At 36.5% G+C, this 22169-nt stretch overlaps 1 protein-coding gene across 12 annotated transcripts in view; it reads right to left on the bottom strand.

Annotated features, from left to right (window-relative positions):
• Window positions 1–22169, bottom strand: part of BRD10 (bromodomain containing 10) — a 132654-nt gene that overhangs the window by 88899 nt on the left and 21586 nt on the right. For 10 of the 12 annotated variants that reach the window (XR_012424727.1, XR_012424728.1, XM_074017520.1 and 7 more), the window contains one exon: window positions 1934–3351. Coding sequence is in view for 8 of the 12 variants with exons in the window: in XM_074017520.1 (XP_073873621.1) it covers window positions 1934–3351 (1418 nt within the window). In the remaining 4 variants the exon portion in view is untranslated. Of the gene's footprint in view, window positions 1–1933; window positions 3352–22169 lie in introns of those variants that run through there. The other 2 variants (XM_074017524.1, XM_074017523.1) reach the window with 2 other exon arrangements.

Below are 22169 nucleotides of genomic sequence, written 5' to 3'. Positions count from 1 at the left end.
TCTTTGTGCCTTCTACTAAAAATCACCTGCCAATACAATAAGGCTTACTAAATTTGGAGATACCACCAAAAATTAAAGCCTGTATTACGCAACATAAAACAGACCAGATTGATTGCATGTAGGTTCATACATCAGTCATAAATGACACAGCTTATCCCAGAGTGTATTCTACAGAATACACAGGTTATTGGTAACTATTACTTAAAAAAAAGCAGTGTTAAAATAAATTTGAAAAAAATACGTTAAACAAAATCAAGCAGTTTTCTTTTCTTCAAGACTTTCCAGAGTCTTTAATAAACAGGCCCAGAATAACTTAACAAATTAGAAGTTCAAAAGGTTTTGAAAACTAAAAGTCTCAAATATAATTTATATGGTAACAAAACCTGACTTGAACTTAACGTTTTCTAGTCTTTGTTTTATTTAGTCTAATTCATACATTTCTCTGTAGAGATTATATGTTTGATTACAGAAGTAATTCCCACTGGGGATATTCCTTAACCTAAGCCCCAATGTGGATAAGTTAAACATTATATACACCATAACACCGTTCTAATATCTGAAGAGTTCTAAATTTCAAAACAAATCTATTATCAGTTTTGCAAAATGAATTGTGAACCTCTACTAAAGCACAATGTGAATCTTTAAGAGGAGTATTTTCCAAACCTATGATGATGGAGCTCACTTTTAAAAAGAGTGAGAAAGTAACGACTGGACTACGGTATGCCCCAAACTGATTATGAAAGGCCAGGATGTCTCACACCTAATAAAGAACAGGGCAAAGCTTCAGATAGACAAGTGGACTGAAAATTACATAAAACAAATGTTTAATTGTTATTATAACATTTTATGTAACATTGTTATATCAACAAGGAATTCAGTAACTGAGGAAAAAAGGGAATTAGCCGATGTTTACCCAGTATTAACTAGGTAAGCAGACAAAACTGGATCTACCAGATCCAAACATTTTTGTCACTTAAGACCTGACTTTCTAAAATTTGCTCTGAGAATAAAGTAAGTATACAAACAAGTGTATTCTTTTCTTCTATTTCAGGCATGTAAGTCTTCTCTCCTCAACTAAGGCTTAGAGTACTTGCTGAATACAATGTATAAATTTGCCTTCCAAGTGTTTCCATTCATTTTTCTAGAACTGGATACAAAACTCCCTCCAATTTTCTCTCTGATCTACAGCAGTGTCTATTTTATAAACCACTTTATTGCCTTTGAGCACATGAATAGCAGTGTAATAAACAATAAAGGATTTTGGGTTACAATTACATTAATATATTATATACTTGAGTTGGGAAGTAGTTCTAATTTTAAAATATTATTTAATATTTTAGAGACTAACTTTTTTTCTTTTTTTTTGAGACGGAGTCTCGCTCTGTTGACCAGGCTGGAGTGCAGTGGCATATAATTTTCTTATATTCCACATATTTTCTTGATATAAAAATATATACTGAAAACAGAGTTCTGAAAAATATATGATGTGAGAAAAAAGAGACTCAGGAAGATAATCTGACTACCCTTGGTTTAAGTAGCTAGTTGCTATGAACTTTAGTCCTGGGAATGTTACTTCCTGAAATCAGTGCTTTTCCTACTACACTGTACTGCCCTACACCTGGGGTGGGAACCATTGCATAGTGATGGGAAAGAAATTGGTTCAGAGAAAGGTAAAAACATAATGCCCAAACATGCTCAACTGAAAATTAAATTCAAACTTACTGCATCAGTACTTTTTTTGTTGTAAGTATATAAAACGACATGTACTCTGCCTTTTTAACTCATGGAATATAAAATAAAATTTGACCCTCAAGTATACACGCATGCATACATGTGCATTTCAGTCTCTCAATCAAAGCACCCATGATGAATAATTGAAAAAACAATTTGAATTATACTTAAACATAACTCCCATCCATTTGTGTTAGCTTACCAGATTTGTGCTTCTTGTGTTTTGCTTTTTTTTTGATGATCAATAACTTATTCTGGATCTCAGGTTTGTAAGACTTGAATGCAAGAGAATGAAGACCTTCACGCTTTCTCTGTAAGTTTTCATTCAAAACATCTTTCAATTTCTTTTTTTTCTTTTTCTTCTTTTTTGCCCTCATTTTAGTTAGTTTGAGTTTCTTGTGGCTCTGTAGTGACTGCTCTAACAGAATATCCCTTACAACTTTGTGGCAGTTAATTTCTGGATGATCACTGTGACTTCCATTTACATGTATTTGGCAAGATTTTAGAGCATTTTCTTTTAATGGACTGGGTTCAATCTTTATTCTGGAAGCTTCACCATATTTTTCCTGATTTTCTATAAACCTTATTTCACCTGGACTGAGAGGCTCTCCAAAGCCAGTAACTTCCCCTGGACTCCCTGGTTTCTCTAAGTTTTCTTTACAACAATCAGTTTTTTTAATTTCACAAGGCCTGCGAATTCTAATTTCATAGTTGGATTTTACTTCCATTTCAACAGAGATGTCATGATTATCCAAGATCATTTTAGTAGGGCAGCAAGCTGGATCAAAATTATTTTCCTGCTCTTTCTTGAAGGCAGAGGGCATGCTGTCTCTACTACATCTATGTTCTCCATTACTTGTACTAACATAGTCACACTTCAATTTCTCCAATTTAATCCGAGGTACTCTTTGTATTTTAATGGGTGGAACTGGAAATTCTGGGGCCTGAAAGGGTCTCTGTTTATAAATCCGTACGTCTGCACCACAGAACTGTGGAAAATGTACATAAGCATTCTCCAAATAATCATAACCAAGAATAACTTCTCTGCATTCATGGATAGGCTGTCCAAGTACAGCATCTTGAACTTCTTTTTGTGTTTCATACACAAAGTCACAAAGACCCTTAAGTAGCCATACTTTTTGGTAAAAAGGTAGTTCGTGAAAAGGTTTTTCTTCTAATGGACTGACTTCTCCAAGAACTTTAAAAAACTGAGGACACAACCCCAGTTTTTCAGCACAGTTATCAGGATTTTCAGTCTGCCCTACAGCAGTGTACCACTGTTGTACTTTCTGCCTCAGTGCTGCTTCCCAGGTCCTGTAAGGCAAAGTAGGTCTTCGATGTAAGGTAGGTCTGCGATGGGGAGGACTTAATAGAGAAGTCATTATTTTAGATAGGAAAACATTACACTGAGGCATCAGAAGACAACGTTCCAATTCGTAAAAGACTATTTCTGGCAAATTTAGAATTTGTTGAGCTAAACAAAGGAAATGCCCAATAGCTGGAATTTCCCACATGGTCTCCATACAAGTTGGAGCTGCTTGAGCTAGAAGTTTTCTTTCCCATTCTTCTATTTCCTTTTGACTAGCTTCTTCTGCTTCTTTTCTTTCCTGCTCCCGAAGCCTAAAGAAATTTAACAAATTATACTATTATTATTTAGAGGGTACCATAAAATGATAAATTTTAAGTATATTTATCTTTAGTCAAAAAGGCAACTAACTGTCCTAGTTTTATTTATTTATTTATTTATTTATTTGAGTCTCACTCTGTCGCCCAGGTTGGAGTGCAGTGGTACAATCTCAGCTCACTGTAACCTCTGCCTCGCAGGTTCAAGCAATTCTCCTGCTTCAGCCTCCCAAGTAGCAGTCACCTGCCACCACGCCCAGCTAACATTTTGTATTTTTTAGTAGAGATGGAGTCTCACCATGTTGGCCAGCCAGGCTGGTCTCAAACTCAGGTGATCCACCTGCCTTGGCCTCCCAAAGTGTTGAGATTTACAGGCATGAGCCACCATGCCCAGCCTGTCCTAGTTTTAAATATCAGTACAAAGTGTCTCATAAAAGTACCATTTTGCTTTTTTCAGATGAAGAAATACACATATCACTTCACTCTGAATTTGATGGAGGATTCCTGACATAATTATCCTCAAGGTAAATTATTCAATTTATAATATCAATTACCTTTACTAAATGAAAGCACAGAATTTGATTACAATAATTTCTAGAAGTAATATGACTTCATATAAGAGCTGTAAAGATATTTACATCCTTTGACCCCATAATTACATTCCTAGAAAATTATACTAAGAAAATAAGTCAAACAGAAGCAAAAAGTTATGTACTTACCAATGTTACCTGGAGTTTTATCATATAAGCAAAACAAAACTATGCAAAAATTGTTTTAAAATTGGAAAATAAACTTGAAATATTATGTAGCCTTAAAAATTAAAATTATTAATATCATGTATAAATACAGAAAATGTCAGAATACAACATAGTACTTAATAGTCATAATGAAAATAAGTATATACTGAGCAGGGAGGTGACAGTATTGCAAAAGTAAATAATTTCTAGGTTAATGAGAATATGAGTGCTTTTTTCTCCCTTAAGATTTTCTTTATTAGCACTACTATAAAAACTTTTTAATTCAAAAAAAATTAAATTAGATGCAAAGACAGGCATTTAAGTCTTCGCAACCTTAGATTAGGCAATGGTTTCTTAGATCTGACACCCAAAAAATAAGCAACAAGAGAAAAATAGATAAACTGGGTATCATCAAAACTAGAAAATTTTGTGCTTTTAAAAGACATCATCAAGAAAGTAAAGACAACTCACAGAATGGGAGGATGTTTTTGTAAATGATATACTTAATAGGAGACTTGTATATAGAACATATAATGACTACTTACAACTCAATAATAAAAGGACAAATAGCCCAGTTAAAAAATGGACAGGTTGGGTGCAGTGGCTCACGCCTGTAATCCCAGCATTTTGGGAGGCCGAGGCAGGTGGATCACCTGAGGTCAGGAATTTTGACACCAGCCTGGCCAACATGGTGAAACCCCTTCTTGACTAAAAACACAAAAATTAGTTGGGCAAGGTGGCGCATGCCTATAATCCCAGCTACTAGGGAGGCTGAGGTAGGAGAATCGCTTGAACCTGGGAGGCGGCAGTTACAGTGAGCCGAGATCGCACCATTGTACTCCAGCCTGGGCAACAAGAGCGAAGCTCCATCTCAAAAAAAAAAAAAAAAAGAAAAAGAAAAAAAAAAGAGAAAGAAACTTGAACATGAATAGATATTTCTTTAAAGATGTGAACAGCAAAATGAACAACAAAAGCACATGAAAAGATGCTCAACCTCATTATCAATTAGATAAATGCAAATCAAAACCAGAATGAGATACTACTCCAAACTTACGTGGATGGTTATTATACAAAAGACAGATAGTAACAAGTATTGGTGAAAAAGTGAAGAAACTAGAAACCTCATACGCTGCAGGTAGTATAATTGCTTTTGAAAACGTTACCATGTGATCTAGCAATTCTACTCCTGCGTATATACCCAAGAGAAATAAAAACACTTGTCCACATGAAAACTTGTATAGAAATGTTTTTAGCAGTATTATTTATAAGAGCCAAAAATGGGAACAAATCAATGTCTGACATTGGCCATTTTTCTACAAATCAGATTGCAATCCAGTAAGATAATATATAAATAGTAAGAACACTACTTTGGCAAATATCACAACTTGCTCTTTTATAGAACAGCCTACTTTTATATTTTTGGTTGAAATGTCATACTACAACTGTCATTAGTGATTTGGTATTTATATATATTACATTTGAGTACCTAAAAAATATTAAATATCCTTAATAAAATTCAACTTTTTTCAAATGTGCTTAGAGTTTTATGGAATTTTATTTTTTACTAAATGAGGATGGTAGTGGGCAGGTAGAATTTGGCTTCCTCTGTACAGAGCTGGGACTCCAAAAGCACACACACTCAGTAGAGGGGCATACTAGAAAAAAGTCCCTTCCCCCAATCCTCAACTAGAGGACTGCAAGAAAATTTTTTTGTCTTCACGACAGGAGTGGTAAAAAAATAAAATCTAAAGAATTTGTAACTATAAGCTGACTCATACAGATTTATTGCCCAATTTCACATTTCCTGAGTGCTCAGAAAAACATCACACTAAGAAATGAGTTTAATGTGGTTTCATGCCAATATTGCTGTCAGGTACATGAACAACAACAAAAAAATCAAATCTCTAAGGGAATGCACCTTAAGCCCAGACTTTAAGGAACTCCTACTGCTAGATAAGAAATGAGTTCACAGTCAAAGATAAAACATAAAAGGAATTAAGATATTAGGAGGGATAGGAAGAAAGAATCTGGCCCCAAGATAATAGATGTAAGAATTACAGGACACAAGGAATACAATGTTCAGTGAAAAGAAACTGAAAACATGAGCAAAGAGAAGGAGATTATACAAAATGACAAAGCAGTTTTGAAAATGATTTAAAAAGAACTTCTAGTAATGAAAAATACAGAAATTAAAATAAAAACAGATTTACTCCTTGATATAGTTTGGATATTTGCACCCTCTAATTCTCATGCTGAAATTTGATTTCCAACGCTGAAAGCGGGGCCTAGTAAGAGGTGTTTGGGTTATGGGGGTGGATTCCTCATGAATAGCTTGGTGCCATTCTCACTGCAGTGAGTGAGTTCTCACTCCACTATTTCTCACGAGAAATAATTGTTAAAATGGGCCTGACACCTTCCTCCTCTCTCTTGTTCCCTTTCTCACCATGTGGTATGTTGGCTCACCTTCACCTTTTGCTAGGAGTAGAAGCAGTCTGAGGCACTCTCCTGATGCAGATGCTGGCTCCATGCTTCCTGTACAACCTACAGAACCACGAGCCAAATAACCCTCTTTTCTTTATAAATTACTCAGCCTCAGGTATTCCTTCACAGCAATGCAAAATGGACTAAGACACTCTTCAACAGCAATAACAGAAGCCAGCACACAATGGAGTATCTTTAATATACTCAGAAAATAAGTGCCAACAGAAATTGCTATTGAATAAAAGTATCTTCCAAAAATATAGAAAAAAAGATATTTTCAGACCAAAAAAATGTGATATTTGTGACTAAAAAACACAATCTAAAGGAAATTCTAAAGAATATGCTTCCAGTGGAAGAATAGTGATTCCTCATCGAAGCACAAAGATGGGGGGAAAAAAGTGGTAATACATAGGTTAATTTACATAGATATGGCATAAATGATTAAAATGTTCTATGGAGTTTAAAAAGAAGACAAGATAGAATTAAAATACATGACAACAACAGCTGGGCTCTGTGGTTTGCGCCTGTAATCCCAGCACTTTGGGAGGCCGAGGCAGGCAGATCTGAAGTCAGCAATTCAAGACCAGTCTGGTCAACAAGGTGAAACCCTGTCTCTACTAGAAATATAAAAATCAGCTGGGCGTGGTGGTGCACGCCTGCAATCTCAGCAAGGCAGGAGAATTGCTTGAACCTGGGAGGCAGAGCCTGCAGTAAGCTGAGATTGCACCACTGCACTCCAGCCTGGGCGACAGAGTGAGACTCTATCTCAAAAAATAATACTAATGCTAATATAAAATAAAATACATTACAATAATAGCAGATAAGCTGGGAGAAAAATGATTAAACTGAAAAGGAAGAGACAGACTAAAGAAGCACAAATCAATATCTAACATACAACAAATTGACTGGGCTGGGTGTGGTGGCTCACACCTGTAATCCCAGCATTTTGGGAGGCCAAGGTGGGAGGATAGCTTAAGCCCAGGACTTCAAGATCAGCCTAGGCAACACGGTGAGATCCCAACTCTTTAAAAAAAAAGAAAAAAAGAAAAAAGAAAAAAAAGAGCCTGTTATGGTGGCACAGGCCTGTAGTCCGAGCTACTTGGGAGGGTGAGGTGGGAAGATCACTTGAGCCCAGGAAGTCAAAGTTGCAGCGAGCTGTGTTCATGCCATGGCACTCTAGCCTGGGCAAAAGAGCAAGACGCTGTCTCAAAAAAACCAAAACAAATCAAAAGCAAGGGACAAAAAACAAATTGGAGCTCCAGAAAATAAGAATAGAGAGGTAGGAAGGTAATGGTGATGGTGATAGTTGAAGACATAATGGCTGAGAATTTTCCAGAATTAATGGGCACAAATCTTCATTTCAGAAAGCTCCAAAAAATAAACGAAGAAAGTAAGCCACATTTGGGCACAGGATAAAACAATGATAAAACATCAAAGACAAAAAAAAAAATTCTTACAAGACGCAGAAAAAAGGACAGAGTACATATACAGGAATGACAGACTGAGAGATCTATTAATAGCAACAAAATAAACCAGAAACGACAGAACAGTATCTTTAAAGTGCTGAATTAATATAACTGTCAAACTAGAGCTGCATAACCAGCTAAACTATCATTCATAGATCAAAGTAAGTTAAAGCCATTTTCAGTTAGACTGAAATGAAAACTTTCATGTAGTGTCTTCTGCTTCCATCCAAAATGAAGTGACGAAGAATCAAATTTATACTTTCATTTGAACCAACAAAAAAATCCTAATACATGAAATAATGGTTTTCAAGCAAAGGATAGTGATCCATGACACATGAGAAAGAGATAAGGTTAGTCCAAATATTGTTCCAGTTTACTGCCTTGAATGAGTATCCAGCTCATGATGCAGACAGAGGGTACCCAGGCAAAGCCCAGTGGACTCCCTTAATTGAGAAGAAGCCAAGAGTCCAGACAGACCAAGGCAACTAGAGTCTGCAGGACATAGTACCTGCACAGTACCAATGAGTAGACAGTTGCATAGAGAGAGAATGCTACAGATGTGCAGAGGATCTCCCGGGAGTATTCAGAGTACTGATTAGTACAGGGACAAACTTACAAAATATTAGAGAACATAGCGCCCGTTCCCACTAGTCACACTAGAAAACTAGACTCATAATTCATGGAATATTGGGTAGAATACTCAGGAAGGTCTTACCTTGGTAGTAGAGAATAATTAGACATGGACTAGTGCTCAGGATCCAACTAACAAATCATAAAAGGTTAGAATAATAAAGTTGTTTCCAACTAACTTAACTGCATTCCAGGAAAAAGCTCAAGATTTATAGAGATCTAAAAATATCCAGTGCTCACCAAGGTAAAATTTACAATGTTTGGCATTCAAACCAAGGCTACCAGGCATACAACAATGCAGAAAAATGACCCATGATGAGAAAAATCAACCAAAACTGACCCAGAAATGATACACATATTAGAATTAGCAATAAGGGCCGGGTATGGTGGCTCACGCCTGTAATCCCAGCACTTTAGGAGGCTGAGGTGGGTGGATCACTTGAGGTGAGGAGTTTGAGACTAACCTGACCAACATGGTAAAAACCTGTCTCTACTAAAAAAAAATACAAAATTAGCTGGGTGTGGTGGTGCACGCCTGTAATCCCAACTACTTGGCAGGCTGAAGCAGGAGAATCGCTTGAACCCGGGAGGTGGAGGTTGCAGTGAGCCAAGCTCGCACCATTGAGCTCCAGCCCGGGCAACGAGAGTGAAACTCCATCTCAAAAAAAAAAAAAAAAGGAAAAAAGAATTAGCAATAAGGTCATTAAAGTAGTTATTGAAACTATATTCCATTTGGTTAAAAACTTAAGTAGAGATATGAAAGATATAAAAAAGACCCAAACTAAACTTTTAGAGATAAAAACTGCAATGTCTGAGATGAAAATACACAGAATGCGATTTATGACCGATTAGACATGGCAGAAGAAAAGATCAGTGAACTTGAAGACAGCAATAGAAACTATCCAAATTGAAATATACAGAAAAAATACTTCTACAGTATATATGTAGAAGAAAAGAGATGATTACAGAAAGAAGTTCGAAAATGTGAGAAGAATTGGGAACAAACAAACTGTTAATCATGGGTAAATATGAATAAAAATTATATTATAAAAACAGTAATGTTTAGTTTAGGGGATAAAAAATGACACAAAGCTAAATTATTAATCAACAATAACATATGAGATGGACGAGGCAGAAGAGAACGAAATTAAGAAGAGGAATAGAGCTTCCCTATCAGTGGAAGCAGGTGTAAAAGAATTCTACAGATAAATAGCTATAGATAATGCCAAATGGAAAAATCAAGAAACAGCAACATAGTATTTATTTAAAAATGTGAACATGATTACCAGAAGGAATAGCTAAAAGTTAAAGGTAGCTGATTCTGAGTCATGGGCTTGAAGTTGAGTAAGACTGATGCCTTTTAGTAGCCTTAAAGATACACTGCGACTTTTAAACTAGAGAGTCTGTAAAATAAAAAAAGTCTTAAATTGAGTTTTCAAAAGCTAAAAAAAAAAAATCAGTCAAATGACTTCATCATGTTTATGTTAAATTTATAGATACTGTGTACTTTACCATGAAATTCAGTTTCTCTACACTTTATGTACTGAGAAGGATAGAATATTTTTTTGGGTAGAATATTTTTCTTCAATATACTGTTGTTAACAATAGACAAAGTTTTCAAGTTATTTCCCATAAAATTTAATTCACAGTTTGTTTAAAAGTTTGTAATAGGATACTGTATCTTAGAATCAATCATCAGAAACTGAGTTTATTACTATTCTTGGTAGAGAAAACTGATTTTGGTTAATCTTGTCATAATTAATTCTATGAGCTCGCTATAAAATCACTTATTAGTTAGAAAACATCTCAGACTGTAAGTCTGGAAATTCTCCCTTTTTGGTTATACATACAAGTAAAATATAATGTTGTTTATGGCAGATTTCTATTTTCAAAATTAAATGTGATACCTTGCTTTTATCCAAAGGAAATAAGATTAAAGGAACTAGGAAGCACCAAATAATAGAATAGATATGAAGAGTCAACACCAAGTAGGGAAAGGACAGCAAAAAAAAAATCTGGGAATCCTGAAGGCAATGCATACATGACTAACATCAATGAAATACATTTTGTTCTGATAGAGAAGAGTGTTACATGTTCTGCAGAAGTGAAAGAGTGACAACTAGTGCTTGGAAAAGAAAATGAAAGGGAAAGTTGGAGTAGATGAAAAAACTTTTATGGACTTGCTTTGCCTAAAGCAGTGAAAAGCAACTTTTGGCCAATATAAAGATTGGTGATAAGGTAATTTCACAAACTATTTACTTGCTGCGGATATTAAGGGCATACAGAGGGGTGAAATAACTTCCCCCAGGTTTTCCTAGCAGATCAGTATAACAGACAGAAACACAATTTGCCTGGTAGGCCAAAGTTAGCACCAATTGGCTTGCTCCTAGAAGAGGAAGAAAATTCATGATACAGTTGACGCGTGATGCTGCCATCTGTGCGCACTATCTGAAGTTAATCAAGGGCTGCTACTCACACTGCTGCTGTTCCTCATACACTGTACCTTTCAGGGGAAGATTATGGAATCTAGCCTCAGACTATGAATACTAAAGAGATATGAGGAAGCACAAAAAAGTACATGGCTGGTATAGGCCAGCATAAAGCAGAAGAGCACTTTACCTTTAGAAATACAACTATGGAGTCTCTTTCCTGATCCTCAGTAGTGTAGTAAATAGGGAATGGGAGCCTGCTGAAGATCTCTAGAGTTAATATATATAATCAGCTATTTTTTAAAAACTTTAACACTTATAGTTAAAAAGTTAAAATAGTATCTTAAAAATGCTGAAGTACATCACATTTTGCTGGTAAGGCAGATAAAAAACCACCTTCCAGAATTATTTTCATTTAAAAATTTTGTCCAAAAGTACAGTACTAAAGACAGATAAAGCAGTACATGTTTCTAAAATACCAGCTCAAAAAATTAACGCTTCAATTTTGAGAAAATACCAAAAGACTGCCTCAGGATAGTTGCAAAAACAACATTTGCTATTTTTAAAAAGAGGGTACATAATACTGAATCAACAAGAAAATTGGTTCAATTTTTTTTTTCTGGATCAGTTCTCATTTTTGATGTTGCTCCTTACTGGGCTATGGCATGCTTGCATGTTACTCTGTGAAATACTAATAGAAGCTGTGCCTAAGGTTATTTTAGCCATGCACAATTTGGCAAAAACACTAGCTTTCCAAAAGAAAATTAAGTTTTAAAGTATCCTAACTTTACTATTATAGTTTTATAAACTTTTATTGAATGCTTACCATGTGTGATGATACAAAGAGGTAAGAAAACATGGACCTCACTCTCAAAGACATTACAATTTAGTAAAAAAAAAAATAGGACCTTTAATCTAAAATAATCCATTAATTGAGGAAACAATACAATGTATACAAATTGGTGGCATGAAAAAAGGAAGCAAGACATTTATTTATATTTTCTAAGATGAATAACACATAATATTATATTTCAGAAAAACTAACCATTCATATCAAGTCCATCAGTCAAACTTCTTATTTATCTGCCAACAACAGAATCTCCTCTGGTTAGTTGAAGCAGAAAATGAATTTATTTAAGGATTATAAGGGAGCTTACAGAAGCTCTGTTAAGAGTCAGAGAGCCAAACTTAGATGACAGAAAGCCAGAAAACAAGTCCAACCACACTTAGGAGGTTCTCCAGGAAAAACCAGACAGTCAGCACTAGTTGGCACCTTTGATACCAAGAACCTGGAACAACCAGAAACTCCTACCACCAGCTTTACCAAAAAATAAAACCTCTCACTCAAGATTGCTACCTGATGTTATTTCCATACAATATCAAGTAAGAAGTATATGCCTGCTCATATACCTCTACCTTACCTGTGAATGGGTTTGAGAATATAAATTTTCTGGCATCTATCCCGGGAAGTTAAGACTTGTACTATAGGAAATTATCAAAATGTAAGAAAGCTATTTAAAAATGCTGGGTGGCCACAAATGATGAATATATATTTAATTAAGTCACTGTTACTTTGTGTTATAGAGAATATGAAAATAAATCACTTAATTATAAAGTCACAGTATTTATTTTACAAAAATAATCACTGGAGTTAAAAAATCTGTTTCAATTCCAGTGATTTCCAAATCAGTAAAATACCAGTAAATCTGTACAAGTACATGAAATAAAGAGTACTTACAAAATATACACTGGCTGGGAGTGGTGGCTCATGCCTGTAATCCCAACACTTTGGAAGACCAAGGCGGGAGGATGGCTTGAGCCCAGGAGTTCAAGACCAGCCTGGGAAATACAGTGAGACCTTGCCTTTACAAAAAATGTAAAAATTAGCCAAGTGCGGTGGTCATGCCTGTAATCCCAGCTACTTGGGAGGCTGAGGTGGGAGGATAACTTCAGCCTGGGAGCTGGAGTCTGCAGTGAGTCGTGATCACATCACTCCAGCCTGGGATACCCTGTCTCAAAAAAACCCACAAACCAAAAAAATCCACTATTTCTGAAAATCCAAATAGTTTTGCAAAAAAGGAACAGGGAACAGATCTAGTATTTTTAATACAACTAAAATAGACTTAAGTTTTCAAAAGTGCTACCTAATAATGTCATATTCCAGAGTAATAGAAATTTACTTGAGGAGAACCAATTGCCAATTTTTATCTATTTTATTTTATTTTTTAAGTATCTACAATGGCCGGTATGGTGGCTCATACCTGTAATTCCAGCACTTTGGGATGCCGAGGAGGGCGGATCACCTGAGGTCAGGAGTTCGACACCAGCCTGGGCAATGTGGTGAAATCCCGTCTCTACTAAAAATACAAAAATTGGCTGGGCATAGTGGCAGGTGCCTGTAGCCCTAGCTACTCAGGAGGCTGAGGCGGGAGAATCACTTGAACCTGGGAGGCGGAGGTTGCAGTGAGCCAAGATTGCAACACTGCACTACAGCCTGGGCAACAAAGCAAGACTCCATCCCCCCCCCCCAAAAAAAAGGTATCTAAAATGTGTTATCTACTTTCCTATTTAATAAACAAAGTATACAAAATATTATTCAATCATTCCTTAATGGCTTTAGGTCATCGTTATGAACTGAATGTGGTGGTGGTTGTGATTAGCTTAAAGATTATCTTAGCAATAATTAATCAGCTCTTTCACTCAATTTTCTCAGACTTTCACTTAGAGGGCTGCTGTCTCCTAAATCAATGGGGTCTCTCTACACCAGTTCCCCCAAGACTGACTGTTGTCCTATCAGCATTTTCTTGAAGATGGCCACAATACCAAGCCTTTCTCAGTATTTATTCCTCTCTGTCCCACAGGCCATCACTTGCCATCTCCTTTATACTGGTTTCCAATGCTGTCCAAACTAATAAAGACAGCAATAAAAGAATGCCAGGATTTTAAATCTGGCAATCTAAGAAGCCATTATTTTGATGGCATATGCTGCACAAGGAAGGAAATCAGCCTACTTTATAAAAATTAAAATATAGAGTGGGGAGCTTCCTTCCTTTAAATGGAATAGGTATCAAATTAGAAATGAAATTGCTACATTTGAAGATTGTAAAAAATTTCTGTAGACCAGGGTTGGTTTAAAAAACACTTAACACACACACACACACATATATATATACACCGAGAGAGAGTAAAAATTTTTAAAAAATCTACCTTTGAGTTTGTGTCTGCTCAGATGATCAGCTGAAAATTATCAGATGTCCATCAGATACCAGATAAAGTATTACCATATTAAAATATATACTAAATTTTCAGGCTGCTGCTATCTGGATCTCAAATTCTGATATAACAGGTGCTTTAACCTATTTAACAAAATGAAAACTGTTTTCCCCAAAGGTTTTAATTAAAACAACAACAACAAAAACACCTTCCTCTCTCTTCTAACATGACCCTTCCTATGATTTCAAAGTCCTTTCCCTATCTAAATTTATAAAATCTATACTCTCAGCTAGTCTCTAACTCTTGACAGGATATTAAATTGACTGCCGGGCGCGGTGGCTCAGGCCTGTAATCCCAGCACTTTGGGAGGCGAGGTGGGCGGATCACGAGGTCAGGAGATCGAGACCATACTGGATAACACGGTGAAACCCATCTCTACTAAAAATACAAAAAATTAGCCGGGCATGGTGTCGGGAGCCTGTAGTCCCAGCTACTCGGGAGGCTGAGGCAGGAGAATGGCGTGAACCCGGGAGGCGGAGCTTGCAATGAACCAAGATTGAGCCACTGCACTCCAGCCTGGGTGACAGAGTGAGACTCCGTCTCAAGAAAAATAAAAATAAAAATAAATAAATAGATAAATTGACAGATTAGATTGTTTGCCTCTAGATCCATTCTCCATCCTTCACTGTAAGGTTTATCTGTATCAATAGGCAACCTCATTCTCAGTCTTCCCTTAAGTTCATCAATGGAGAGACCTGGGAGGTGATCAGAAAGATAAAAGAAAGTGGGATGAAGCATTTATTTCCCTGGCTCCCTCCTCATGAGGTTGCCTTGGGCTTTGTCCTTCAACAGAAGGTATCGTCTCAAAACAGTCTCTTCTCTATAACTGTTTCCTGGTTACCAGTTACTCTCTCTGCTTGCCCTCCTTACAGCCTTATTTCTTAAGATTCTGCTACACTGTAACCCCTTTGAAAATAAACCCTCTTTGAAATATCCTAATTTGAATGTGCCACATGTTTCCTGGCAGAGGACAGACACTGATACCAACACTGATAGATACTATATCCAGAGAAGATATTAAGCAGGCAATTAGGTCTGAAATTTAAAGGAGAGATCTGGACTACCTACCTGTCTATCTATCTACCCATCCATTCTTTCTATCTATCTATCTATCATCTATCTATCTATCTAATTTAATCTATCTATCTGTCTCCATCCTCAAGGAAGACATAAGAATGTTTACTATAGCATTCTATAATAATGAAACAACAGAAACACTTCAAAATGTCCATCTCTTCTGGAAAATGGATACACTGAAATATAGTCACATGATGTAATACTATCATACAGTTATTATATAACACTTGAAATAAACTAGAACAAAACAGTTCAACATGAATAAAGCTCAGATACATAAATAAATGGAAATAGAAAGTTGTGGGCCGGGCACGGTGGCTCAAGCCTGTAATCCCAGCACTTTGGGAGGCTGAGACGGGCAGATCACGAGGTCAGGAGATCGAGACCAGCCTGGCTAACACGGTGAAACCCCGTCTCTACTAAAAATACAAAAAACTAGCCGGGCGAGGTGGCGGGCGCCTGTAGTCCCAGCTATTTGGGAGGCTGAGGCAGGAGAATGGCGTAAACCTGGGAGGCAGAGCTTGTAGTGAGCTGAGATCCGGCCACTGCACTCCAGCCTGGGTGACAGAGCGAGACTCTGTCTCAAAAAAAAAAAAAGCAAGTTGTGAGGGATAAAAGACTATACTTTGGGTAAAGTGTACCCTGCTCGGGTGATGGGTGCACTGAATCTCAGAAATAATCACTAAAGAACTTATTCATGTAACCAAACACTACCTGTTCCCCAAAAACCTATTGAAATTTTATGTATGCATGTATGTATGTGTGTATATATACATATTTTTTAAGTTGCCAATTATATGAAGGTTAAAGACATGTAAAACAATGTTATATATTATCTACAAATATATACCTATGTAATTAAAACATTAAAAATGCGTGGAAATGACCACTTTTTGTAGTCATGATGAAGTAACTGAACCAAACTTACCCTCCTACTGTAAGCAGCTACAAACTGAACACAATATATAAAACATACATTTCAGACACTGGACAAACAGTGCAGGACTGTGATCACCAAGAGAAGTGAAACAAATGAGATGATCTCTACAACTGCCCAGTGCTAGGACAGTTAGTTTGAATAGCTGTCCCCTCCAAAACTTGTGTTGAAATTTAATCCACGATGTGGCAGTATTGAGAGGTGGGGCCTTCAAGGGGTTACGGGGTCATGAGGGTTCTGCCCAAACTCATTAATGACCAGATTAATGAGTTATCATGGGAATGGGGCTGATGTCTTTATAAGAAGAAGTGAGACTTGAGCTAGCACTCAGCCCCCTCACCATGTGATGCCCTGTGCAGTTTCAGGACTCTGCAGAGAGTCGCCACCAGCAAGATGACTACCAGATGTACTCCCTGACCTTGGACTTCACAGCCTCTATAACTGTAAAAAATAAATTCCTTTTCTTCATAAATTACCCAGTTTCCAGTATCCTATTATAAGCAACAGAAAATAAACTAAGACATACAGCTTTCTAACTGAAGGCAGTTTTTAGACTATCAGCACAGAAAGTCGGGAACAGAGAGCCCAGTGGAGTGGAGTTGAGGGGATAGAGATTGGCATCTGGGGAGGATGAAGCACCTGGAAGTTGTGAGATAATTCCAAAAGGAAGGCAGTTATACAGAACAGAAATCTATTGTGTATTTTAAATTTTGAATTTTTAAAATTGTGGTATTGTTATTTTTATTGTTTTTTCCCCAAATATGGGAAATATTTGGGAAACATGCAGTTGGTTGAAACAGTGCATGTGGAACCTGCTGACATGGAAAGCCGACTGTCCTAGAGTTAAACTCCACAAAGCTGATTCTGACCAGAAAATTATAAGGCAGCAATTCAGACACCACACAAACTTGGGAGGTAACTGAGTTCTAACCAGCTGAAGCAGAAAGTCCTCAGTCACCACTTAGGGGCATTTAGCAGAGGCCTGAGAGGGATTATGCTGTCATAGGGCTCAACTGGAGTGAAAGCTATTTCAGATACACCCTAAAACAGCTTAAAACCTGGACTTTTCAAACTGTTCTACAAGAAATTTAACTGTTTGCCAGCACAAAGCCTAATCCTCTTCAAAGGAAGTAAATAAAACTCCAGACTCAATAAAGCAATGTTCACAATGTCTATTTTCCAATAAAAATTACTGGACATGCCAAAAAGCATGAAAATATAACCAGGAGAAAAACAATACAAAGACTTAGAAATTACAAAGATGATGAAGTTAGAGATTAGAAATTAAAACATGAAGATAATGAGATAAATGAAGATACATAAAAAACAACTAAATGTAACTTTCAGAGATGAAAAAATTATATTCAGTAAACAGTTCGCTGGATTAGACACTGCAGAAGAAAATATGAGCAACCTTGAAAACTTAGCACAAAGAAGACTGAAACTCTATGGATCAAAGAAGGGAAATGAACCTCAAGCAAGATAAACACAAACACACATACATAAGCTCACACCAAATGCACATGACAAATTGCTGAAATCTAATAATAAAGAGAAAATCTTAAAGGCAATTAGAGAAATAAGATAGGCCACCCATATAGGAACAAAGATAAGGAAGTCAGCAAGCTTCTCTTAAAAAACTATGCATAGTAAAAGATGTTATACTTAAAGTGCTGATAGAAACAAACCTGTCAATACGGTCATATATATATGCATCTCTCACACACACACACACACACACACACCCCTCTCCATTCTTCAAGATGTAAGGAAAAATAAAAACTTTTTCAGACAGGAAAAAACTCAGAATTCATTGCTGGCAGACCTATATTACAAGAAAAGCTAAAAGAGCTCTTTAGACAGTAGAAAAATGGTATCAGATGGCATCAAGGATCAATATAAAGGAAGGCAGAATGTTGGGAAGGGTAAATGTATGGATTAAATATAAAATACTTCTCTTCATTATTTAATTTCTTCAAAACACAACTATTTAACGCACATACAATAACAATGTATTGGGGGTTTAAAACACATGTAGAAGGAGAGCATACGCCGGGCGCGGTGGCTCAAGCCTGTAATCCCAGCACTTTGGGAGGCCGACACAGGCGGATCACGAGGTCAGGCGATCGATCCAGACCATCCTGGCTAACATGGTGAAACCCCGTCTCTACTAAAAAATACAAAAAACTAGCCGGGCGAGGTGGCGGGCGCCTGTAGTCCCAGCTACTCGGGAGGCTGAGGCAGGAGAATGGCGTGAACCCGGGAGGCGGAGCTTGCAGTGAGCTGAGATCCGGCCACTGCACTCCAGCCTGGGCGACAGAGCGAGACTCCATCTCAAAAAAAAAAAAAAAAGGAAAGCACAAAAGAATGAAAAATGGTATACAGAGGCATACTGTGAAGTGGTATAGCATTAATTGAAACTGACCATGATAAATTAAAGCACATTCTGTAAATCCTACAGAAACTACTTTGAAAAAATAAAACAACGAGGCAGAGCATTATAATAGGCCAACACTGGAGATAAAATGGAATATTAAAGAATGTAAGAAATATTACCAGGGATAAAAAGGGACATAATAAGAAAGAAGTCAATACATCAAAAAACATAAAAGCCATAAATATCTATGCATCTAACAACACAGTTTCAAATTACATGAAGCAAAACCTGACAAAACTCAGAGAAGACAAAAGGTTACTGTACTAAAATTTGTATTTCTAGATATACTAGTAACAAATAATTGTAAATTACATTTTAAAATGACTTACAATTGCATAAAAACCATGAAATATATAGGGAAAAAGGTACCCAAATACGTAAAAAATGTGCACACTGAAAACTACAAAATACAGCTAAGAAAAAAAGAAAACAAAACAATTATCCAGAAATTGATAACTTCCATGTAATCTCAATCAACCTTCCCAGGCTTTTTCTGTAGAAATTAACAATATAATTTCAAAATTACACAAAAAGTGAAGGTCCTAGGATACACAAACGAATTTGAAAAAAAAAAACCCATAAAGTTGGAAGACATGCTATTTAATTTGAAGACTTATAGTAATCAAATCAATATAGTGCTAACATAAAGATATACCTATAGCTAAATGAAACAGAACACAGTTCAGAAAGACTCACAAATAAATGTTCAATTGCTTTTCAACAAAGATGCAAAGGTAATTCAGTGGTGAAAGAATAGTTTTTTTTCCCAACAAATGACACTGAAAGAACTGGCTATCAATATAGAAAAAAGTGAAGTTTTTCCTTAATTCATACCACACACAAAAATTAACTTCAAAAGAATAAACACAATCAGAAAAACTAAAATTTAAAAATTTCTAGAAAAAAAAAGGTCCATAACCTTGGGTATGCTAAGATTCCTTAGGTAGGTTCACAAAAACTTTTAAAATTGGATAATTCAAACTTCCAAGACAAAAAAACTTCTCCAAAAACACTGAAAATCAAGGCCATGGACTGAGAAAACACTTGCAAACACATATATCTGACAAAGGGCTTATATTCAGAATACATTAAGAATTCTTGGCTGGGCACGGTGGCTCACACCTGTAATCCCAACACTGTGGGAGGCCAAGGTAGGCGGATTACCTGAGGTCGGGAATTCAAGACCAGCCTGACCAACATGGAGAAATCCCATCTCTACTAAAAATACAGAACTAGCTGGGTGTGGTGGCACATGCCTGTAATCCCAACTACTCGGGAGGCTGAAGCAGGAGAATCGCTTGAACCTGGGAGGCGGAGGTTGCAGTGAGCCAAGATCGCGTCACTGCACTCCAGCCTGGGCAACAACAGAGAAACTCCGTCTCAAAAACAAACAAACAAACAAACAAACTAACTAACTGAATTCTTACAGTTCAATAATAAAATGCATGGGAATGAGAAACAAAAAAGTTAAGATAGGGGTATCTTCTATAACAGAAGTACAGGGAAACTAGATGGCATTTATGGCTAATTCTTAAAAAAAATAAATTGTTGGGTTGTGGGCACATAGGCTTTTTTTTTTTTTTTAATTATTATTTTAAGGTCCAGGATATAAGTGCAGGACGTGCAGCTTTGTTACACAGGTAAACATGTGCCATGATGGTTTGCTGCACCTATCAACCCATCACCTAGGTATTAATTTTAAGTTCAGCATGCATTAGCTATTTATCCTGATGCTCTCCCTCCCCCTACCCCCTTTACAGGCCCCAGTGTGTTCTGTTCCCCTCCCTGTGTCCATGTGCTCTCACTGTTCAGCTCCCACTTACAAGTGAGAACATGTGGTGTTTAGTTTTCTGTTCCTGTGTTAGTTTGCTGAGGATAATGGCTTCCAGCTTCACCCATGTCCCTGCAAATGACATGATCTCATTCCTTTTTATGGCTGCATAGTATTCCAAGGAGTATATGTACCACATTTTCTTTATCCAGTCCATCATTGTTGAGCATTTGGGTTGATTCCACGTCTTTGCTATTATGAAGAGTACAACAATGAACATAGGCATGCATGTACCTTTATAATACAATTATTTATATTCCTCTGGGTAATATAGCCAGTAATGGAATTGCTGGGTCAAATGGTTCTAGATCTTTGAGGAATCATCATACTGTCTTCCACAATGGCTGAACTAATTTACAACCACACCAACAATGTAAAAGCCTTCCTATTTCTCCATAGCATAGGCTTTATTTTAATTTTATTTATTCTTTGTTGTATGCTTAAAATATTTTGTAATTTAAAATGTTAACACTAAAAGAGATAGCTTAATTCATATAACTCCATTAAGTTAACATAGTTACTATGATATTTAACAGAGGGTTTTCCTCCCATGGCTTATTCTCCTATGTTTATTTGATGTCAGGGCACACATAGATTGATTCATATTCATAGTTTCCTACTACCCATTCCTGCTTGGATATGTAAATGTTTTCATTATCATATTAAAGAATTTATTCAAAATGAGTTAACTGCTTTTTCCCCTACCTAGACTCACATTTTCAAGCTCTTCTATTTTCTTCGCTAGTTTTACCATTTTACAAATCATAAAATGGTATACTGCTTAGGAGCACAAGCTCTAGAGTCAGACTGATTGGGTTCCAATCTTGAGTTCACTACTCAAAAACTGTAGGACCTTGGGCAAGTTACTTAATCACTCTGTGCCTCAGGATAAATGCTGAATACAAGGAAGGTGCTTAGAGCTAAATCTGGCAAATACTCATGCTCAATAAACATTAGCCATTCTTTTTTTTATCTTAATTGTTTATATCACTACTATTATTACAACTACTTTTTGACTTATCTTTGTCTCTTCCTTTGTTCTCCCTATATCAAGGAAGATATTAAGCCCAATAAATTGTTCTCAGGACAATGTGATCTCTTCCAATTTCTGGTGACCAGTATTGGAGGTGGTGACCAGTAGTGAAGATGCGGACTACTACAGCCTTCCTACAAGTCTTCCTTTTCTTCAATTCTCCCCATTCCAATCTACTGTACACTACTGTCAAGTTAATCTTTACCCCTTTCCATAAGCCCTCCTTTCCTATAGTAGTAGTTCTATGAAGCTCTGCACAAGGAAAAAAAAATACTTCACAGCAGGTTTCCAAATTAATCACTGCTAGAAAAAGTATGATGGTAGAAAGTCTCAAGGCTGAGTTTCAATCCCACAAATTTCAAAGCAAGTTACATTTATTATTACAAGAAGAGCAACAAAATATTACAAATTGCCTCTGACCAGCATTAACAAGGCCTTATAACATTAGTAATCACTCCTAACATAGTTTGCAATTTGATTTAGT

Source organism: Macaca fascicularis, chromosome 15, assembly GCF_037993035.2.
Source record: "Macaca fascicularis isolate 582-1 chromosome 15, T2T-MFA8v1.1".
In the NCBI taxonomy this organism is placed as follows: domain Eukaryota; kingdom Metazoa; phylum Chordata; class Mammalia; order Primates; family Cercopithecidae; genus Macaca; species Macaca fascicularis.
This window is presented reverse-complemented; position numbering and strand designations above follow the sequence as displayed.